The sequence below is a fragment of the Chanodichthys erythropterus genome, chromosome 12, assembly GCF_024489055.1.
Source record: "Chanodichthys erythropterus isolate Z2021 chromosome 12, ASM2448905v1, whole genome shotgun sequence".
NCBI classification, from domain to species: Eukaryota; Metazoa; Chordata; class Actinopteri; order Cypriniformes; family Xenocyprididae; genus Chanodichthys; species Chanodichthys erythropterus.
In genome coordinates, this window is record NC_090232.1 from 38,158,851 (window position 1) to 38,176,223 (window position 17,373).

Sequence of the window (17,373 nt, forward strand, 5' to 3'; positions counted from 1 at the left end):
CTTGCTTGCTTACCTAGTCTGATGATTCAGCTGTGCACATCCAGACGTTCTGCCCTTGTGTAATGCCTCAATCATGGGCTGGCATATGCAAATATTGGGGCATACACCCCAACTGTTACGTAACAGTCTGTGTTATGTTGAGATTCCGCTGTTCTTCGGAGGTCTTTTAAACAAATGAGATTTATATAAGAAGGAGGAAACAATGGAGTTTGAGACTCACTGTATGTCATTTCTATGTACTGAACTCTTGTTATTTGACTATGCCAATATAAATTCAATTTTTAATTCTAGGGCACCTTTAATAAAGTTGCTCCCTAATGCCTCAGAAACACTTCCTGTATAAACATAAAATTGAACTGTGGCATAAAGTTTCATCTTCAAATCACTGGCTATAAATTCTAAAATTCAGGTAACGTCACAAATGGTGATAAACCTAAATGAATTGATTCAAGTGTGCTCAGCCCCCATCCCATTCAATTCCCATGCAATCAGTGATATAGCTTCAGCTTTTATCTTCCTGCAAAAAAATGGGAGCCTGCTTCTTCCACCTGCCAGTGACTTTCAGTAAACCCAGGGTATGGCAGAAATCTACCATTAGCGTTATTATTAACACACATCTGACTTACAGATTGTGAGAATACTCAATGCACCCGCACCAGACCGTTGAATAAAATATAAGATGTCCAATTTAAGATGCTGGAAAAATAAAACATTTCTGAAAGTCATAGGCAAACATTACATAAGCAGAGCATGCACCTTCAAGAGAAGCAAGAGAAGCAAGAAAAGGAAATCTGAGAGGACTTTCAGTTATCGGTTATACAGCCTCAAGCCATCTGACTGACTCCAAAAGTCAAAGCTCCATTAGAATCCCACATTGAGTGCCAAGAGTCTCCTCCACACAAGTAAGAGCATTTCAAAAAGAGAGTATTTCTGCTCAAAAGGTGGGTGACGTGACCAAAGTTTTATATCGATATAGTAATTGACTTTTACTGTTTAGCATCCCATTATTCTCATTATACTACGAGTCCCCGGAATGCACCCTCTTACTGTGTAACACAATGAAGGTCAATTTCGACTCTCAGACTAACATTACTAAAGTGGCTTAATCCTCCACTTCACAATGAAACCACTATGAACTCTCTCAACCTGTTCCTCAGTTCAAAGAAATTACTTCATTCAAATGCTTTATCATCCAGAGACTCATAGGATTGTGGGGTTTTATGAGGTCCCTGGCTCTATGTTGTACCCATTAACGGCTTTTCCCTGTGTGATTTTAATGTTACACAACTCTTGATCCGACTATTGCTTCCACCAACCTCTATGCTCGTCTTCAGCTCACACAGTTAAGTAAGTTTAGCTTAATTTGAGAATGAGATACAGAGTGAAAGTGGAGACATTCCTGTGTGGAGATATAAGAATGCTCGACTATCCATAAGAAGATGCGCAAGCAAAAATCCAGGAGTGTTAACAACTCTATCTATCTTTGGGCCCTCATATTCCCCTAGGGAAGGTAAAATAGGTCAATAGAACAAGATTCTGCTGAGCCTTAATGTACGGATACCTGTTCATACAAATATTTTCAAAATAAAGGATAAAGGAGGAGCAAAAAGTTGTTGTTGTTTTTTTTTTTTCAGCAATAACGTAGAACCACCATTTTGGGTTCCCCAAAGAACCTTTCAGTGAACAGCTCTTAAAAGAACCATTTGTTTCTTAGTGTGAAGAACATTTTAAGAATATAAATAACATTTTCCCACATCAAAGAACATTCAGTCCAATGGAAACATTCCATGGATGTTAAAGATTCTTCATTAAACCATAGATGACATTTAAGAACCTTTATTTTTAAGAGTATAGAATCATCTGGGATCAGTTTAGAAACAGTACTCCATACTAGAGGTCTTCACGGGTCCAAAAATTCATACCCGAACCCGAAGAGACCCGTAAATGTGCTTCACGGAACCGACCCGGCCCGACTATTATTTTGAAAGTTGGACCCGAACCCGTGCAGAACCAAGAAATGCCATAAATGTACTACCCGGACCCGTCTAAACTGGACCCGAACCCGACCGGACCCGTCTGGACCCGATCGGCACATAGGTCTATTCCACAGCAAATTGCTATTAATAAGTCAATAAACAAGAGGTGAAAATAAAACGTGTTGTTTTACCTAATATTAGTAGGCTATAGCTTGTACCTGACTGTGATGCACTTGCCAAGAAAGTTCATCCGTTATTCCTCTCTTGCCGGTTGAAATGCTTAATCCACTCATTATTCCAGCTTTAAAAAGTTCACTTGCTGTCACGATGACAATTGCATTATTTCGTTGTATCTAGAGACTCGAGTCAACTCACATAATAAAATAACTTTGACTGTTTGCCCTTTTGAACTACAATAACGATTGCTTGTTCAGTGACATGGCCGCTGACGTTAGCATACTTATTTGCGGTCATTTCTGTGCTTTCTGAGCCGAGTGTGACCAAAACTTTAGATATAACAAGACGGCATAATGTTATTATAAAAACAGGAGAAAGAAAGTGTGCTCGCATGAGACATGCGCGTTAGCTGGAGCAACCTGAAACATAAGCTTTAAGCGTCACAGATTCGACATTCATGTGATAGTTCATATTTTGTTAATGATTTGAAATAGGTTATATTATTTAAATGCGAATGTGCAAGGCTACAAGCAGTTCTTGAGATTTGAATTTTGTTTGCATTACTGTTGCACGCGATAGGAATAGTAAAACTCAATGATCACCGTTTGCTTGCATTAACTCCGCCCGCTCTGCTTCTGATGGCTGGTGTCACTCGTGTTTTTTCACCTTATTTTTTCACCTTATTTTCATACTTTGCAAGTTACAAAACACGCACAGCACTGACTGACTCCCAACACGGCCGGGTAATCTCCGAATCAAATCGGCTCGGGTATACACACAATGTTAATCAGACCCGGGAACCGAAGTAATAGATTAGGACCCGACCCGGACCCGGCTTACCATTTAAAATATAGTCCCGAATACGGGTCCCGGGTCCTCGGGTCTCGAGTCTTCTTTGTAGACCTCTACTCCATACTACAGTGATTAGGAGAAGTAATATGGATCTGGATCCAGAATCTTCTCTCAAGCAAGCTAAAAATAAGAAAAATATGAGTGTTGACAATCAGGAATTAGTTTCTTCAAGTAACTACAGTAAAAACCTAAAGATGTTGCTTTAGGCCTTTAGTGTCTCCAAAGTCTAAAGTGGGTCAGATGGGTCCAAATGGATATTAAATGTGATGATCATGACCCAGTACACATGTCCGCCCTGTATTCAGCAATGGAAAAAAAGCAGCTTCCTATTTAAACTGACCACAGGCAACTTCTGGCAATGATAGCCCCTTAATATTCTCATACATTACAACTTATCATTGTCAAAACAATAAATGGCCACTCAAAAGTATGGACTGGGTTTTTAAGGAACTGCATCATGGGGGAAAAAAGTTCATTTTCAAATACCCCATGGAGGAAGATGACAAATGCCATCATCACACAAGCAATGCCACCAGTTAATCATGAGTAATTCCAGAGTCTAAAACAGCATATTCTCTTGGAGTCAAAGAGAGTCACAGACGGCGGCGACTATTATCCCTCTGTTCATTAATGTACCATGCTGGCAAATGGAGCTGCCGAAAAAGCCAGGTGTTCTCATAAGGTTTGGTTTAATTTGCCAACTCTTAATAAATCAATGCTCTTGCTTCCTGTACTTCTGTGAGCTCCTAGGCAGAAATGGCCCACGGTCACGGCATGTACTCAAATGAGGAGAGTTCAAAGTAAATGTTAGGAAAAGACGTTTTCTTTCTTCACACCTTCTTATCCAGCCAGCTTTATAGTTTTCCAAGTAGTGCTCCTACAAGTGTATTGGGTATGATCTGGCAACAGTCAATGCCTCCAATAGTAAATTCTTGTTCTCCTTCTGCTTGGGTAAAAATGACAAACACGTATCTCATTTTCTATTATTATTATTATTAACCACCTTTCTTATTCTGTCCTCAGTCTTTGACAACAAACTTTATAATTCTATAATCAGATGCACGATGCAAATTGCAACAAGTCAAGCTCTGCGATCACTAAATCAACTTTTCTTGGCTGTAGAGATCTCTAATAGGCAGTGTGGCGCCTGGCTAATTAGTCTGTGCTCATTAAGTAGCCTCCTCACAGGGAGCACTAATCTTGTAATCATCATGAGTCCTGGGCATGTTAATAACATGACTTCATCCGTGACTTTGATCTCATACATAATTAAGCAAACCAGCAGGAAGGCAGACAAACACGTTAGTCTTCATAATCCACCCTGATGGGCACAGAAATTTGGAATCAGGCAGTAATTGCCATGTTTACATTTAACAGTGCTTCTAAAACAACAAATTTAGTGGAATGGGACACTGGATGGATGGATGGATGGATGGATGGATGGATGGATGGATGGATGGATGGATGGATGGATGGATGGATGGATGGATGGATGGATGGATGGATGGATGGATGGATGGATGGATGGATGGATGGATGGATGGATGGATGGATGGATGGATGGATGGATGGATGGGATATTACATATTTTACTATATAAAACACTCATAGATTTGGCTCTGCTGTCCATTCTTATATTACAAGTCTAAAAATTGCTGCCTGACAGAATACGGCACTTTAAATGTCACTATGACCTGAAAAGAGAGCATTTTATTATTATAGCTTTATACAGATCCAGTATGTGTGTGTGTTGATATGTGATAGTGCTGTGGCTATATCTGCATGAATGAGCACAGTTAGACTGTTTTTGGCTGTGGTGTTACTGTTATCTACAATACTTTCCTATTTTTCTTGCACCTGCATAAAGAAGTTCATCATCAGAACATGTGGAGAGTCTCTTAGGAATACTGTGTTACAAAGTGTGACGTTTTGTTTCCTTTCTCATTATCAGAAGATATAGCACAGGTCTATGGGGAACTGGAAGTCACTGGGTCACATTGTTAATGGCCATCCATTTTGTGCTGTCAGTTTCCATCCCCTATGTTTAGTTGTGCAGATCCCCAACACAGTGCGTCACATGCTCCGTTTGTGAGTCGCTCAGACAAGGACTGCTTGTGTTGGACTGATGCACACACACACACATACTCACACAATGCCTGAAGGGCAATGAGATGATACCAGCTCTCTTGATTGGCAGTCTTATAAGTCTGTTGCCTATTTTGCCCCTCTATTCTATTCAAATAGCTACACTGTTGGACTGACAAAAACTTTTAGCTACAGTACAAACAGACCTAAATGCACTAACATACTTTATATTATAAACACACTTTAAAGAAGTTGTTTTTGAATCTCTTATGCTCACCAAGGTGGCATTTATTTGTCAAAAATACAGTAAAACACTAATATTGTGAAATATTATTACAATTTAAAAGTACTATTTTCTATTTATATTTTAAAATGTATTTTTCTTAAGCTGAATTTTCAGCATCATTACTCCAGTCTCTGGTGTCACATAATCATTCTAATAAGCTGATGTTCTGTTCAAAAACATTTCTTCGTATTGTCATCAATGTTGAAAACAGTTGCTGCTTAATATTTTTGTGGAAACCATGATACACTTTTTCAGGATTCTTTGATGAATAAAAGAACAGCATTTATTTGAAATAAAAATCTTTTGTAACTTTTTTGTAATTTTAAAAAAATCAAACCAACCCCAAACTGCGACAAATGCAGTATATCCAATATTTAATATAAAATTTATATTTAAAAAAAAAAAAATATATATATATATATATATATTTTTTTTTTTTTTTTTTTTTTTTTTTTTTTTCAATAAATCTCTCTGTACCTTCCTGACCAGAACTTTTGGCAGCTTGGTCTGCTGAACTCTCCTGTCAGGTTAATCACTTTTAGTGCATTCAATGTCTCTAGTGATGGTGGGTTGGGATGAGACGAAAAAGCGAAAGAGGACAAGTGAAGGTTAGATGGCAGTGCCTGATAAATAAAGGGATATATTAAAAAACACTCTTTTATATTTCACATTCATGAAACTTCCATCTGGTCACCTGTGAAAAGCCAAATGACCATTACATGCTAAATTTAGCTCTTTCAATCTAACCTTTCTTTTAAGCAAAATCATTGTAATTAATTCCAGGCTATTTATTTAAAAATGGGACTTTCAAGATTAGAAATACAAAGTCATTTCTAAAAATAAATAATTACTTCTATTTTAAAAAAAAAAAAAAATCAGGTCTATATGTGCAATACCCGAAAACCTCACTGAATGCATATACTCAAGAGGATGTCCCCCAATCTTTTAGCATGGACAAAAAGGGACAATTCTTAATCTATATCCTATAGAAGGCTTAGAACTTGTTAGAATGTTCCCTTTCACAGTGATCTGGGGCTAGTTTGTCCATTCTCTACCAAAGGCCCTGTTTCCACTTGGTATTAAGATGCCTTTTGGTCGATCGGATCACAAGTGGATGATGCTAAATACAGGTATAAGCAGGATCTGGAATGTTTTGAGGTTGTCGACCACTTCCAGAGGTAGTCGAAAACGCATTAGACTAGATTGTTTTCATGGTGTAAATGCTCATGTAGTTGAATGTGTTCGAACAGCCACAAAAGATTGTCAACTTTCTGCCTACTGACCTAATGCATAAAGATTATGGGAAGCGCGATAGCCAGATGGAATTTAAACTTTGTAGGCTGAAGACCTAAGTTTGGTTTGAAGACGAAAAATGTACCAAGCACAATGTTCTCTCAACACTCCTGATTTCTAACACACACTAACAGCATTCGGTGTGCTTATAGACCCTCCCCTCGAAGAAATCAAGATGATTTTGAAATCGCTGGTTCAAAGCGGACAAAAGACGGATTGAAATACCAGGTGTATGTGGGAATGTGTCTGCCTCGTCTCCTTGTGATCCAATCGACCAAAAGGCATCTTAATACCAGAAGTAAACAGGGCTTAAAATCAGATAGAGTGTTTAACTGATCTCAGGTCAGCAAAGAAACAAGTGCAGCATGAATTTCCATTCAGGGACACCTGGATCTAAGCAGTTGAGCCCTTGTAAATGCTTCCATCGATCTGTGGGTTCACTGCATAAACTCAACAACACGTTCATATAAAGACAGTCTGACTCAGCAAAGAATGTCTGTTGAATAACTCAAACCAAACATCATTTTATTACTACACATCTTCTGTACAAGGATGCAGGGATTTCTGGAGAAGGGCTGGCAGTTATTTTATGTCATGATGACAGATTCATTTTTCATTTAGATTTAGTATATACATAAATGTAGTATACAGGATAACATTCCCAAAGTTTAAGGGAAATAAAGTGAAAAAATATCACTGCGTATTTCACTGAAGGTCATGTTCTGTTTCGATTCAATCCCTCCACTCCTACTCCACTCTCCCTATCTTAAAGCTAAATGTAATGCCCAAAATCCTCTCTCAGATAAATACCTGCCCATTCAATGGCATTCAGACTTCTCTATTGCTATCAAGTGGAGGGTCATGTGTTCTTTTAACAAGCACAATTCAATTTCACAGCCATCAATAGGCCATTATTCCAGTGGCTTTTTCCTCTGACTGTTGCATTGAGAGTGCAGCAAGCCCTCAAGAGCTACAGTACTTTATATGGGAGCAGAAGGTCTACAACAACTGAGTTTTTATCAGAGCATTTGCAGTGGCTTTGACCAGTCTAAAGTATGATTTAGTCCTTCCTTATCCTGATTTAGTGGTAGAAATCTTTCACTTTTACATGCAGTTTGAACATAAATGTGTGTTGGCAGAGTGTGTACACAACCACCCTATAATCATAAAAATCCACCAGCTCCTTTTTTTAATCCCCATAAAACCTCAACAGTCTCATAGAACAAGCCGTTTTCATTTTCTGGGAAACACATTCAGCAGACCCCACCCACAACTGCTGACGGACTCTGCCGTATTATCATAGTTTCCGCCCAGAGCGAGTTGTACAATGTCCGCCATTGTCTCGACGGCCGGAGCAGCTGTAGTGACAAGAATGTCTCGTAAGCGATTGAGGGGTTTTGCTGTTGGATGTAAGAGTGAACATAACAGTCATTTACTCCCGACATCTGAGCCGCTGAAAACGCAATGGATTAGTTTTGCTTTTGAAGGGAATGCGGCACAGATCTAATACACACACGCGATTTCTCTCCCTGCTGTTTACTTTGACAGACATAACCCAACTCTGTTTGAGAACTTTGTGTTTTTGACCGTTTATAAATACAAGAATAAATACATGTCAACAACAGAAAACATCACCAACAATAAAAAGCAGAAGAAAACACTTATAGAAAACAGCTTAGATCGAATTCAACATTCAGACCGTAGGGAATAAGAATATGTTTTCTGTTGTTGACATGTATTTATTCTTGTCATGTATATTGGACAGTTTTTTAGAATACTTAATTGATTGATTGTATATTTGATTGGGATTAATTGTATGCACCTGTTGATTGTCTATTTATGCTCTTTCCACTTGGAGTGAAAGTATACCTTGACAAAGGCTTCTGCCAAAACGTTGGCTAATAAATTATTCGCAAGTTGAGTGTGCGGTCATATATCCCTTTTTTATATACATTTGAATTCATCTCTTTTGACTGGCACCTCATACGGTAGTGCGTTTATTTTCTTTTTTTCTAAAATTTGACCGTTTATACACAACAAAAAACATGAAAAAGAAGTTTAGTACTCACAAGACGCGCTGTCTGACAGACAGCTTTCTGTGCGCGTGCTTTAGATGTGTGCACTCAGAAAATGATAAATTAGAAGTTTAAACTAATAAAGTTTTAAAACACATGCAGATAATAAACTTTCATTATGAAGAAGAACTGCAATGTTTGTTAGCGTGATCACGATATAGATGATAATCAAAACCAAGCAGATGTTTTCATTTAGATACAGATACACTTCATTTAACCCCCCCCTGGAAAAAAGAAAGAAAAATCCCCATCTTGAAGAATGAACAACACTCTCTGCTTGTTACAGCATGTTGGTTTTTTCTAAGGACAGGTGAAATGACTCTAAACAGGGTTACACCCAAGATCTCCAAACTCCAGGTCTTTTGCTGGTTTCTATCTTAAGCTTCCCTTTCAAATGTAATTGTCTCTACACTTTTTCTTTGGCTGTAAAGTTTGATTAAGACTGAAAGGTTTGGTTTTTCTGTAGACCACTGACCTACAACTTAGTTCCAAGACTTCAGATTTAATTGCTCTCTGAAAGAACAGGAAACCCAATACAAATACCACAGACTTTCACAGTCACTGTCATATGATTTTCAAATGACTATTTAATATTATCTTGAAGAATAGAGAGAGAGAGAAAGAGAGACACTATTTTCTGATTGAGAGAAGAGAGACTGATATTTTTATGGAAGGTGACAGTTCTGTCAAAACATAAGCATGTCTTTCTGACCTTTATTAAGTTTTCTTCAAGAGCGAGTAAAAAAAAAAAAAAAAAAAAAAAAAAAACAAGCATTTTTCTCACTCTCACACCACCATGTTTCCACCCCAAAGCTACAACAAAGTGAGCAAACAATTATACCCCCCCCCACCCCCACCCCCAGTTTTTGAATGCGCTTTTCTTTACTGAACTCAAATCCAGTGAGACTTACACTGGGGAACAAACATCAGCATTATTACATCATGTTTGACCACAGCAACAGTCATTAGATCATTCTACTTAGAAAAGAATCACATGATGCTGCTGTTTGACAGACCCTGAGGGACCAGGGTTCGGCTGACAGTTTGCTGTCACTTATCAGATGCTCAGAATGGAATGCAGCTGAACACTCAAATGGGAAGATTTTAAATAAGAGTTTGAGAGAACACATTTAGCCATTTCATTGCAAAAATCATACAGTAATTTTCTCACAGAGCTCCCAACTCTGTAAATAAGGGTGCAGACCGTGAACTTCAGTTGAACTATGATGGACACGTCAAGCGTGAAGATAATGATTATCATTTCATCACCCATATTGATTACCAACAAATCATTTATCATCCCTGGATACGGTTCACAGGTCAGCATCCGTTGTCAGCGGGATAAATGGTGAACAAGCGTGAGTGCCTGCATGTGTGCACATGCACACCTCCTTCAGCAGTCTAAACCAGCAGTGTCAAAAATGTAAATTCAGTATAATATAAGGAAAAGAAAATGATGACAGAAATTTAATTTGGGTGAACTGGTCCTTTAACACAGTGTTTCCCAACCACTGTGCTGCAGCACGCTAGTGTGCCGTGACAGGTTGTCGTGTGTCGTGGAAAATTACCAAATGCCAAAAATACTTAAAATAAAATAAATGCTATACAGTTAATAATATATAGTCACTCTCAGGTGGAAACCTCATCTCTCTATATTTCTTTATTTTTGTTTTATTTTATTAAAAATCAATGCTATTGGTCACCCTTTACGTATGTGTGTTTTATAAATATTTAACCAATGAAAAGGATTTAAAAGAGCTTGTTACAAAACCTCATAACTCCATTGGATCCTCAATCTGTCAGTCAAACCTCATAACTCTGCCCGCCTCTATCGTGAATGAAGTGCCTCACACAGTTTGGAGATAGATCTCCTCTTGTTTGCAATACAAAATATGTCATTTGCTGGTCAAAAACCTTGAAAAACTCCATGTGAGCTTGATTTAAAATGTTAATATTTTAATAACACCTACATGTGTTTGAATTATATATAGAGCCACAATACCACCATGACACAATGTTTAATTATTTAAAAAATGTGAGGTTTCCCAACAGTGACGATATGTAATTTTGTTTTTATCATCACCAACAACATCATACCTACATGACCTCATTGTGTTCCTACCTGACTTAAGCTCAAGTTTCACATTAAATGTGAGTACTACTTTTAATATCCAGTTTTAATATGCCTTTTGAAGCATGTTTGTGCAATTTTGTTGTTTTAGTGCATAGTGGTGTGCCGTGGGATTTTTTTACTGTGCCGTGGCAAAAAAAAAGCTGGAAAACACTGCTTTAACAACAGCATAACCCAGATCTACTGCTGTTGGCTTTATTAAACTAACCTGATCCATCATAAGAAACTCACTTACAATAAATACCCATATCTGGTTTGTTCAAATTTGTTGGGTGTTACTATTCAGACAAAGGTTTAAAACATGACATACAGTAAGCAAAGATACAGTAACACCAGTGGATGTCTTAATGATGTATATTTATTTTTCTTTGCTTGGTCAGCTAGTTTCTGGCATGCACTGTATTGGATGATGTGCTCTAAAGTGTCGCATTAGGTTGGTTTTATTGATAAAATGTGTGTTGATTCACTTGTTTGCACCATTAAATTCCATTAAAGCTATTTAAATATGTTTTGAAACAATGCAATATGTTATTATGTTCGGCATAACTGGCAAGCTTACTGCATACCATGCATTATATGCTGTATATTGCATATAATTGTTTTATAATAGTATGTGAAATGAAACATAATGCAACAATGAATATTTAAATATTAAACAATGGGGCAGGATGATGTCAAAACCTTGAAGACTAATTCGCCAATCACCACTGGTTCCTTCAAGATTTCCCTATGGGGTTTTATAATGGGGTTTTTCAATTTGAGAACAATAATAATAATAAAAAAATGGCTGCATAATCCAAATAATACTACCCTAGACAACTACAGTTAGTCTAATGTCATACTAAATGGATTTTATGAAATACTGTAAAATCATCATGTTCAAAGTTGTAAAGAGATACATTGAAGTATGAACTTTCTTATAATGACTTTACATGTTGTTTCACTGTCAAGTAGGATGCCTTCCAATAAGTCTTTCCTGATGCTGACCACAGACGATGAGATTACTTCTGTACAAAGAGCTCAAATTACCTTGAAGCCTCCTGAGACAGGATATAGGCAGTCATGCTACTTCCTGTCCAAGGATGGAAATTATTCAGAGTCCAGTGATGGCTGGAAGTTGCCTTTTTGTGCAGTAATAAAGCGTTGGAAACCAGTTCTGTCAAGTTAACCCCTTAACATTCGGGTAAAATTTGCCTAAAACGCCTAAAAAGGCATACCCAAAGTAAATTGCATTCTGTTCTTCAACCATTTGGAGTATATGCATGGTCTCTTTTAAAAGGCATGTGTAACGCTAACAGGTTAATAATTAAGTGTATTGTTGAAGACAATTATTCTGTATTATTAAATCAAAGTGATGGTTAAACAAAAATCAGCTAAGAAACAGTTAATTTGCTATGTTCGGAATAGGACAGTATGCATTTGCAGCAATAGTATGATTTTTATATATACTGCCTGGCTAAAAAAAAAAAGTCCAAAAAGTTTGGTTTTTAATAGGCAACTTCTTAAGAATCTATGAATGGATCATTATTACAGTGATTATTATGTTTCTAGCATGTTATATGTTTGGCAACGGTTCTTTTAACCCTAAAAGATTGAGTGTGTAGCTTTTCATTTCTTAGACAACCATGTAGGTAGACACATCATGGCCATATTCCAGGATGACAATGTCAAGATTCACCAGGGTTAAAATTGTGAAAGAATGGTTCAGAAAGCATGAAAAATCATTTTTGATGGAAATAAATGTTATTTATGAAGAGGTGCATCAATTTTTGGTCAAGATCTTGTATTGACAATGCACTTCGACACATCCCAAAGACTTTCAATTAAACTAAGGTCCGGACTCAGAGGTGCCAATTCATGTGTGAAAATGATTCTTCATGCTCAGGTAGTGTGTGTGTATATATAACTCACACCATTAGTTGAAAATATTGCTATGTTAGGCTGGTTGGGATGCACAAAATTTTGAAAGCACCACAGAGTTTACTCTTTGTGCTAAGGAGAATGAACCTACTTTTATTACGTGAAAGTATTTTAAATATTTGAATGGCGAAAAAAAAAAATTACACTTCACTTCCGAATAAGCATATTTGAAATGCAACTGATGATTGTGACATGCTTGAATTCTAATCTAATTCAGAAACACTCCGCTGGACTTCAAAGAAGACAATAATTTCCATTTCTCTAACCTACTATTCTAGCTGAACGAAAAATGGTGAGCTTTGCATATTAAAACAGGTTTCACATTTCCATTTCATATTTATCTTCCTACATTGAAAATGCCCATTCAGCAGACAGACTCTACTACAGGTGGAAGCAAATCATTCCACTGTCACTTCCTTTGTTGTCTGAGCCAGTCAAATCCACACAGGGACTTATTTCTCATCTCCTCTGACCCATCTCATTCTCCATCCTTCTCTCGCTCCATCTCTCGTCTGCCCGGTACTCTCATTTGCCTTTCTCTTCTCACTCTGCCAACCTGCATTACCACGCATTAGATCAAAGAGCAGTGGGGTGGACTGTGCTTTTCACAGGCTATCACACACACACACATTCATGTGACTAACACACTCCGTCCGATCTCATGACACAGCTCTCTCTAAATGATTGGTTAGGGTGGGATAAGCAAACTGCTTGTTTTCCATAAAAACTGACTTGTATTTACCTTTCATAAATGTTTAAACTTTTCCTCGGGATTAATTATTTCAAAGCTTAGAAAGAGAGACTTGCATTTTATTGCTTTACATTTCAAATAAAGCATTTTTTTTCAAAGCTCACTGAGGCAAATATGATTTTGGATGTTTGAGATACAAACATTTTTTAACTGGATAAATGATCTTTGCAAGGCATAAAAACCCAATATGATTAACAAATGTAATATTTTGTGACACAAGCAGCCCAGGGCCATTATAGTAAACTAAAACTAAGACTGAAATAACTTATTTTATTTTAGTTGGCAAGGCAACATTTGTCATTTTCATTTAGTTTTAATTAAAACTGAAATAGAAATGAATTACTACCTATAACGATAAGTATATAGATATTTAAGGGTGAATTCAAGTTAATTGGGACACTTTTTGTCATTGGGAAAAGTGTCCCAATCAACCTGAATTCAACCCAGTAATAATGACAAAAACTGAAAATACAAAAATAAAAACTAATTCAAAAATTACACTAAAATAACACTGAAGCGATCAATCTGTCCCAAAACTCTCTCACACTGGCCTTATTGTTGAGCCCTATGCGTTATATGGTTTACCGTAAAAACCCGAGCAAACAAAACACAATCATACAAACAGACAGGTGAGAGGTGTTTGTGACATGACACGACCATTATTGCTCACGTCATGTTTATCGTACACTTTTTTTTTTTTTTTTACAGACTGTCTAGACAGCGCAAGAGATTTTGCTCATCTGTTCCCATGTCAGCTTGATTACAGTGACAGACTACAGAATAACAGATTCATATGGCCTTCAGTGATGGAGAACTAAATGCTTATGCAATTAATTTTATAGGCTTTTTCACCATTTTAGCCACTATAAACCACTTAAGTGTTGCTTCACATCGCATCTAACATAATTAATACAACATTCAAGATCAGAAACTGTCCTTACATTAGGCTCTCAGCAGCTCACATACATTTTGCATAATATCTTGCATAATATCTGTATTTACATATATTTTTTAAACCACAAAACCTGGCTTATAATATGCAGTACTATATAATTTAAAAATAGTATCTTTTATGACGTTAGACACTCTTTTCAAAGTGTCACTCTACTCTAAGTGAATGTTGTCTATAGTAAAATGTCCTTACATGCTCGCACATATCTAAATCAATTTCAGTTACTGAGCAAATCTCTTTCTCTAACCCCCAACAGCTTGGACAGTTGGTTTAGCATGTACTCTTGCCTATACTGAGTGCTAAGTGGCTTAAAAGCAGGTCTAATCTGTGTAGGATTGACATACAGTACCTATCGATTGAACCCGTCTATGAAAACGATTTGATTATATAATATAACAATGTAGAGCAACAATGTTAGTTTTTCTGATGGAATTTAATGTATTTTTTTACTGATGCACAAAATAACATATAATTCAGCCTTTGTAGCACTTTCCAGTAATAAAAAACAATAAGTAAAATTTACTAAATTTTTCTTTTGCAAGTAATTTTAACTTGGCCAGTAAAAGGTTGAGTAATTTCTACTTAGTTGAAGTTTCTTTTGCAATACATTTTACTCAAACAATATAACCATGCTTTTAAAGTGTATGCTTTACTTTTTTGAGTGTGAATGTGGCATTGAGTAGAAAATGAACTCCAAATGTTATAAAATGGCAAGTTACTAAACATAACCACAAAAGCAATGATAAAACAGTGTAAAAACAGCTGGAAAACAGTGGGGGAAAAAAAATAAAAAAATCAACCTAATTAATGATTCAAGGTCCAGTGCATGATGGGAACACCAGTATCAGAAAAGTTTAGTAGTTTTACTTAATTTTATAATTTACACTTTCATTTCTACATGATTAAATTGAGTACTAATATAGAATTTACTTAGTTTTTTTAATTCTTGCCTGAACTAACTTTTTCATGTAAAAATTAAAATTTGTTTTTCACCATAAAATCATTTTTTACAGTGTATTTTTTTATTAATTTCATCCCATTTATAAACAACCAATAAAAGAGGTCGATCTAAATGCAATATCTATAGAAAAAAATAAATAAACCAGGATTAAACAAACAAAATTAGCTAAATTAATTCACTAGATAGTTTGGAGCAAATTTTGGTTTGTAGTTATTGATAAAATTGTATTTTTCATTGAATTAAAGAAAAATACATATTCAATTGGAAAGGTTGTATAAAACACTAATTAGATTTAGCCAAAACTGCCATTTAAGGGAGGAAACTGACTCATTTGATGTGTTTAAATTTAAATTGTAGATTTTATTAGATTGTCTGTTAGATTTTAGTTTAATAAAACACGTTCTTACAACCAAAACATAAGATTTGGGATTTCATTAGGGTGCTTATAATGGTTAAAGATAACGAATTATCTTGGTACACGAACGTCTTCAAACAATATTGTCAAATCGCATTCTTTTTCAATGACCAACACCTGTCCCTCCGCGCCTGTTTCAGTTCAATGAAGCCAATTTCCATTTCTGATATTTCATAACACACGCTGTGGTTCTCAGTCATGAGCTCAGCCGGTGTCATCATGAGGCATTAAAATATTACATTAGTGACTTCGCTCGAGTATTCAGGTCACAGTCGACCGGAATCGGAATTGAACCGCAGTGATAACTTCATAACAAACGCCTGAGATTTACAGTAACTGTAAATACCGGTTGCGTCCATTGCTAGCAGTACATATTCACAGAGAGGCTCAAAAGTGTTGCACACACGCCTTGTGAACGGACAAACGTGTCATTTGCTGCTTTAAAGTACAAAAAAAAAAGCACTGCAGCCCTTCGGCGTAGAGCAAACCAAACCAAACCAACAAGTTGGGAGAGTGATATGGTCTCTACTCACGTATCTAGTGATGAGGTTCCGAATGGTGCTGAAATCCATTCTGCTCGAGCCGCTCCAGGTGTGCTGTCTTCGGTTTCTCCTCTAATCTTGTAGATTGGGTACATAAGACGCTAGCTGATCATTGTACCAAGTCTCTGTTCCATGACTGTCTTCTGCGATCTTCTTCTAGGGTTGACAACTCACAGTCCTACACGACTCTTACGATTATTATATCTATTGAGCACCTTCTGAGATGAAGACGGATACTGTGTAAAGTCCAAACGTTGTCATGGTGACATGCTCCGGTGTCATCTACATGTGCACTGACCGAGGAGAAGAAAAACAACAACGGCGAGCTCTCGTTTTCCAAGGTTTTGTCTTAATATTTTAAGGGACCGGCCACTTCTTCCTTGTCAAGCGTCCCTTCGGGCTGTTCTCTGATGTACTGACGTACTCGCTCTCCTTCTCGGTGTAGTAGAGCCCTCCCGACCAGTCTGGCTCCTCATGTGCGCATGCGCACTCCACAGCTACACCCTCCCGCCCACGGGGATTTTTTCAGCCTGCCCTCCAGTGACTGCCAATCAAACCGGGAAAGGGTGATGACACGGTCAACCTCTTAACAAAGAAACTCAAATATTTTAGGTGTATCTGCATTATGTGTCCTGACATGATGTCTGACTGGAAATTTCATGCAAAAATGGGAAGAAATGTGGAAAAGTAGTAGAAAAAGACTTACAATAATAACAGCAACAACAATCAACAAGGAATAATCTTGCTAATAATTATTATCATACTAAATATTATATTAACTATAAATTAAGCCATTTATAAATTATACAATCATTATAATGTAATAACACTCAATCTAACAATTATTAACAAAATGTATGTTGTTTTAATACAATAAATGTATAGTATTTTTTATAAATAATAAAAAAGCACAATAAATAATTATTTATAATATTATTTCATAATTATTTGGTTGCT

General features: G+C 36.7%; 1 protein-coding gene across 3 annotated transcripts in view; it reads right to left on the reverse strand.

Annotated features, from left to right (window-relative positions):
* atp11a (ATPase phospholipid transporting 11A) overlaps positions 1–16,852 on the reverse strand; it is an 80,538-nt gene extending 63,686 nt beyond the window's left edge. For all 3 annotated transcript variants that reach the window (XM_067405381.1, XM_067405380.1, XM_067405382.1), the window contains exon 1: positions 16,408–16,852. In XM_067405381.1, the coding sequence (XP_067261482.1) occupies positions 16,408–16,446 (39 nt within the window). In that variant the 5' untranslated portion in view covers positions 16,447–16,852. The remainder of the gene's footprint in view (positions 1–16,407) is intronic.
* Positions 16,853–17,373: the final 521 nt, after the last annotated feature.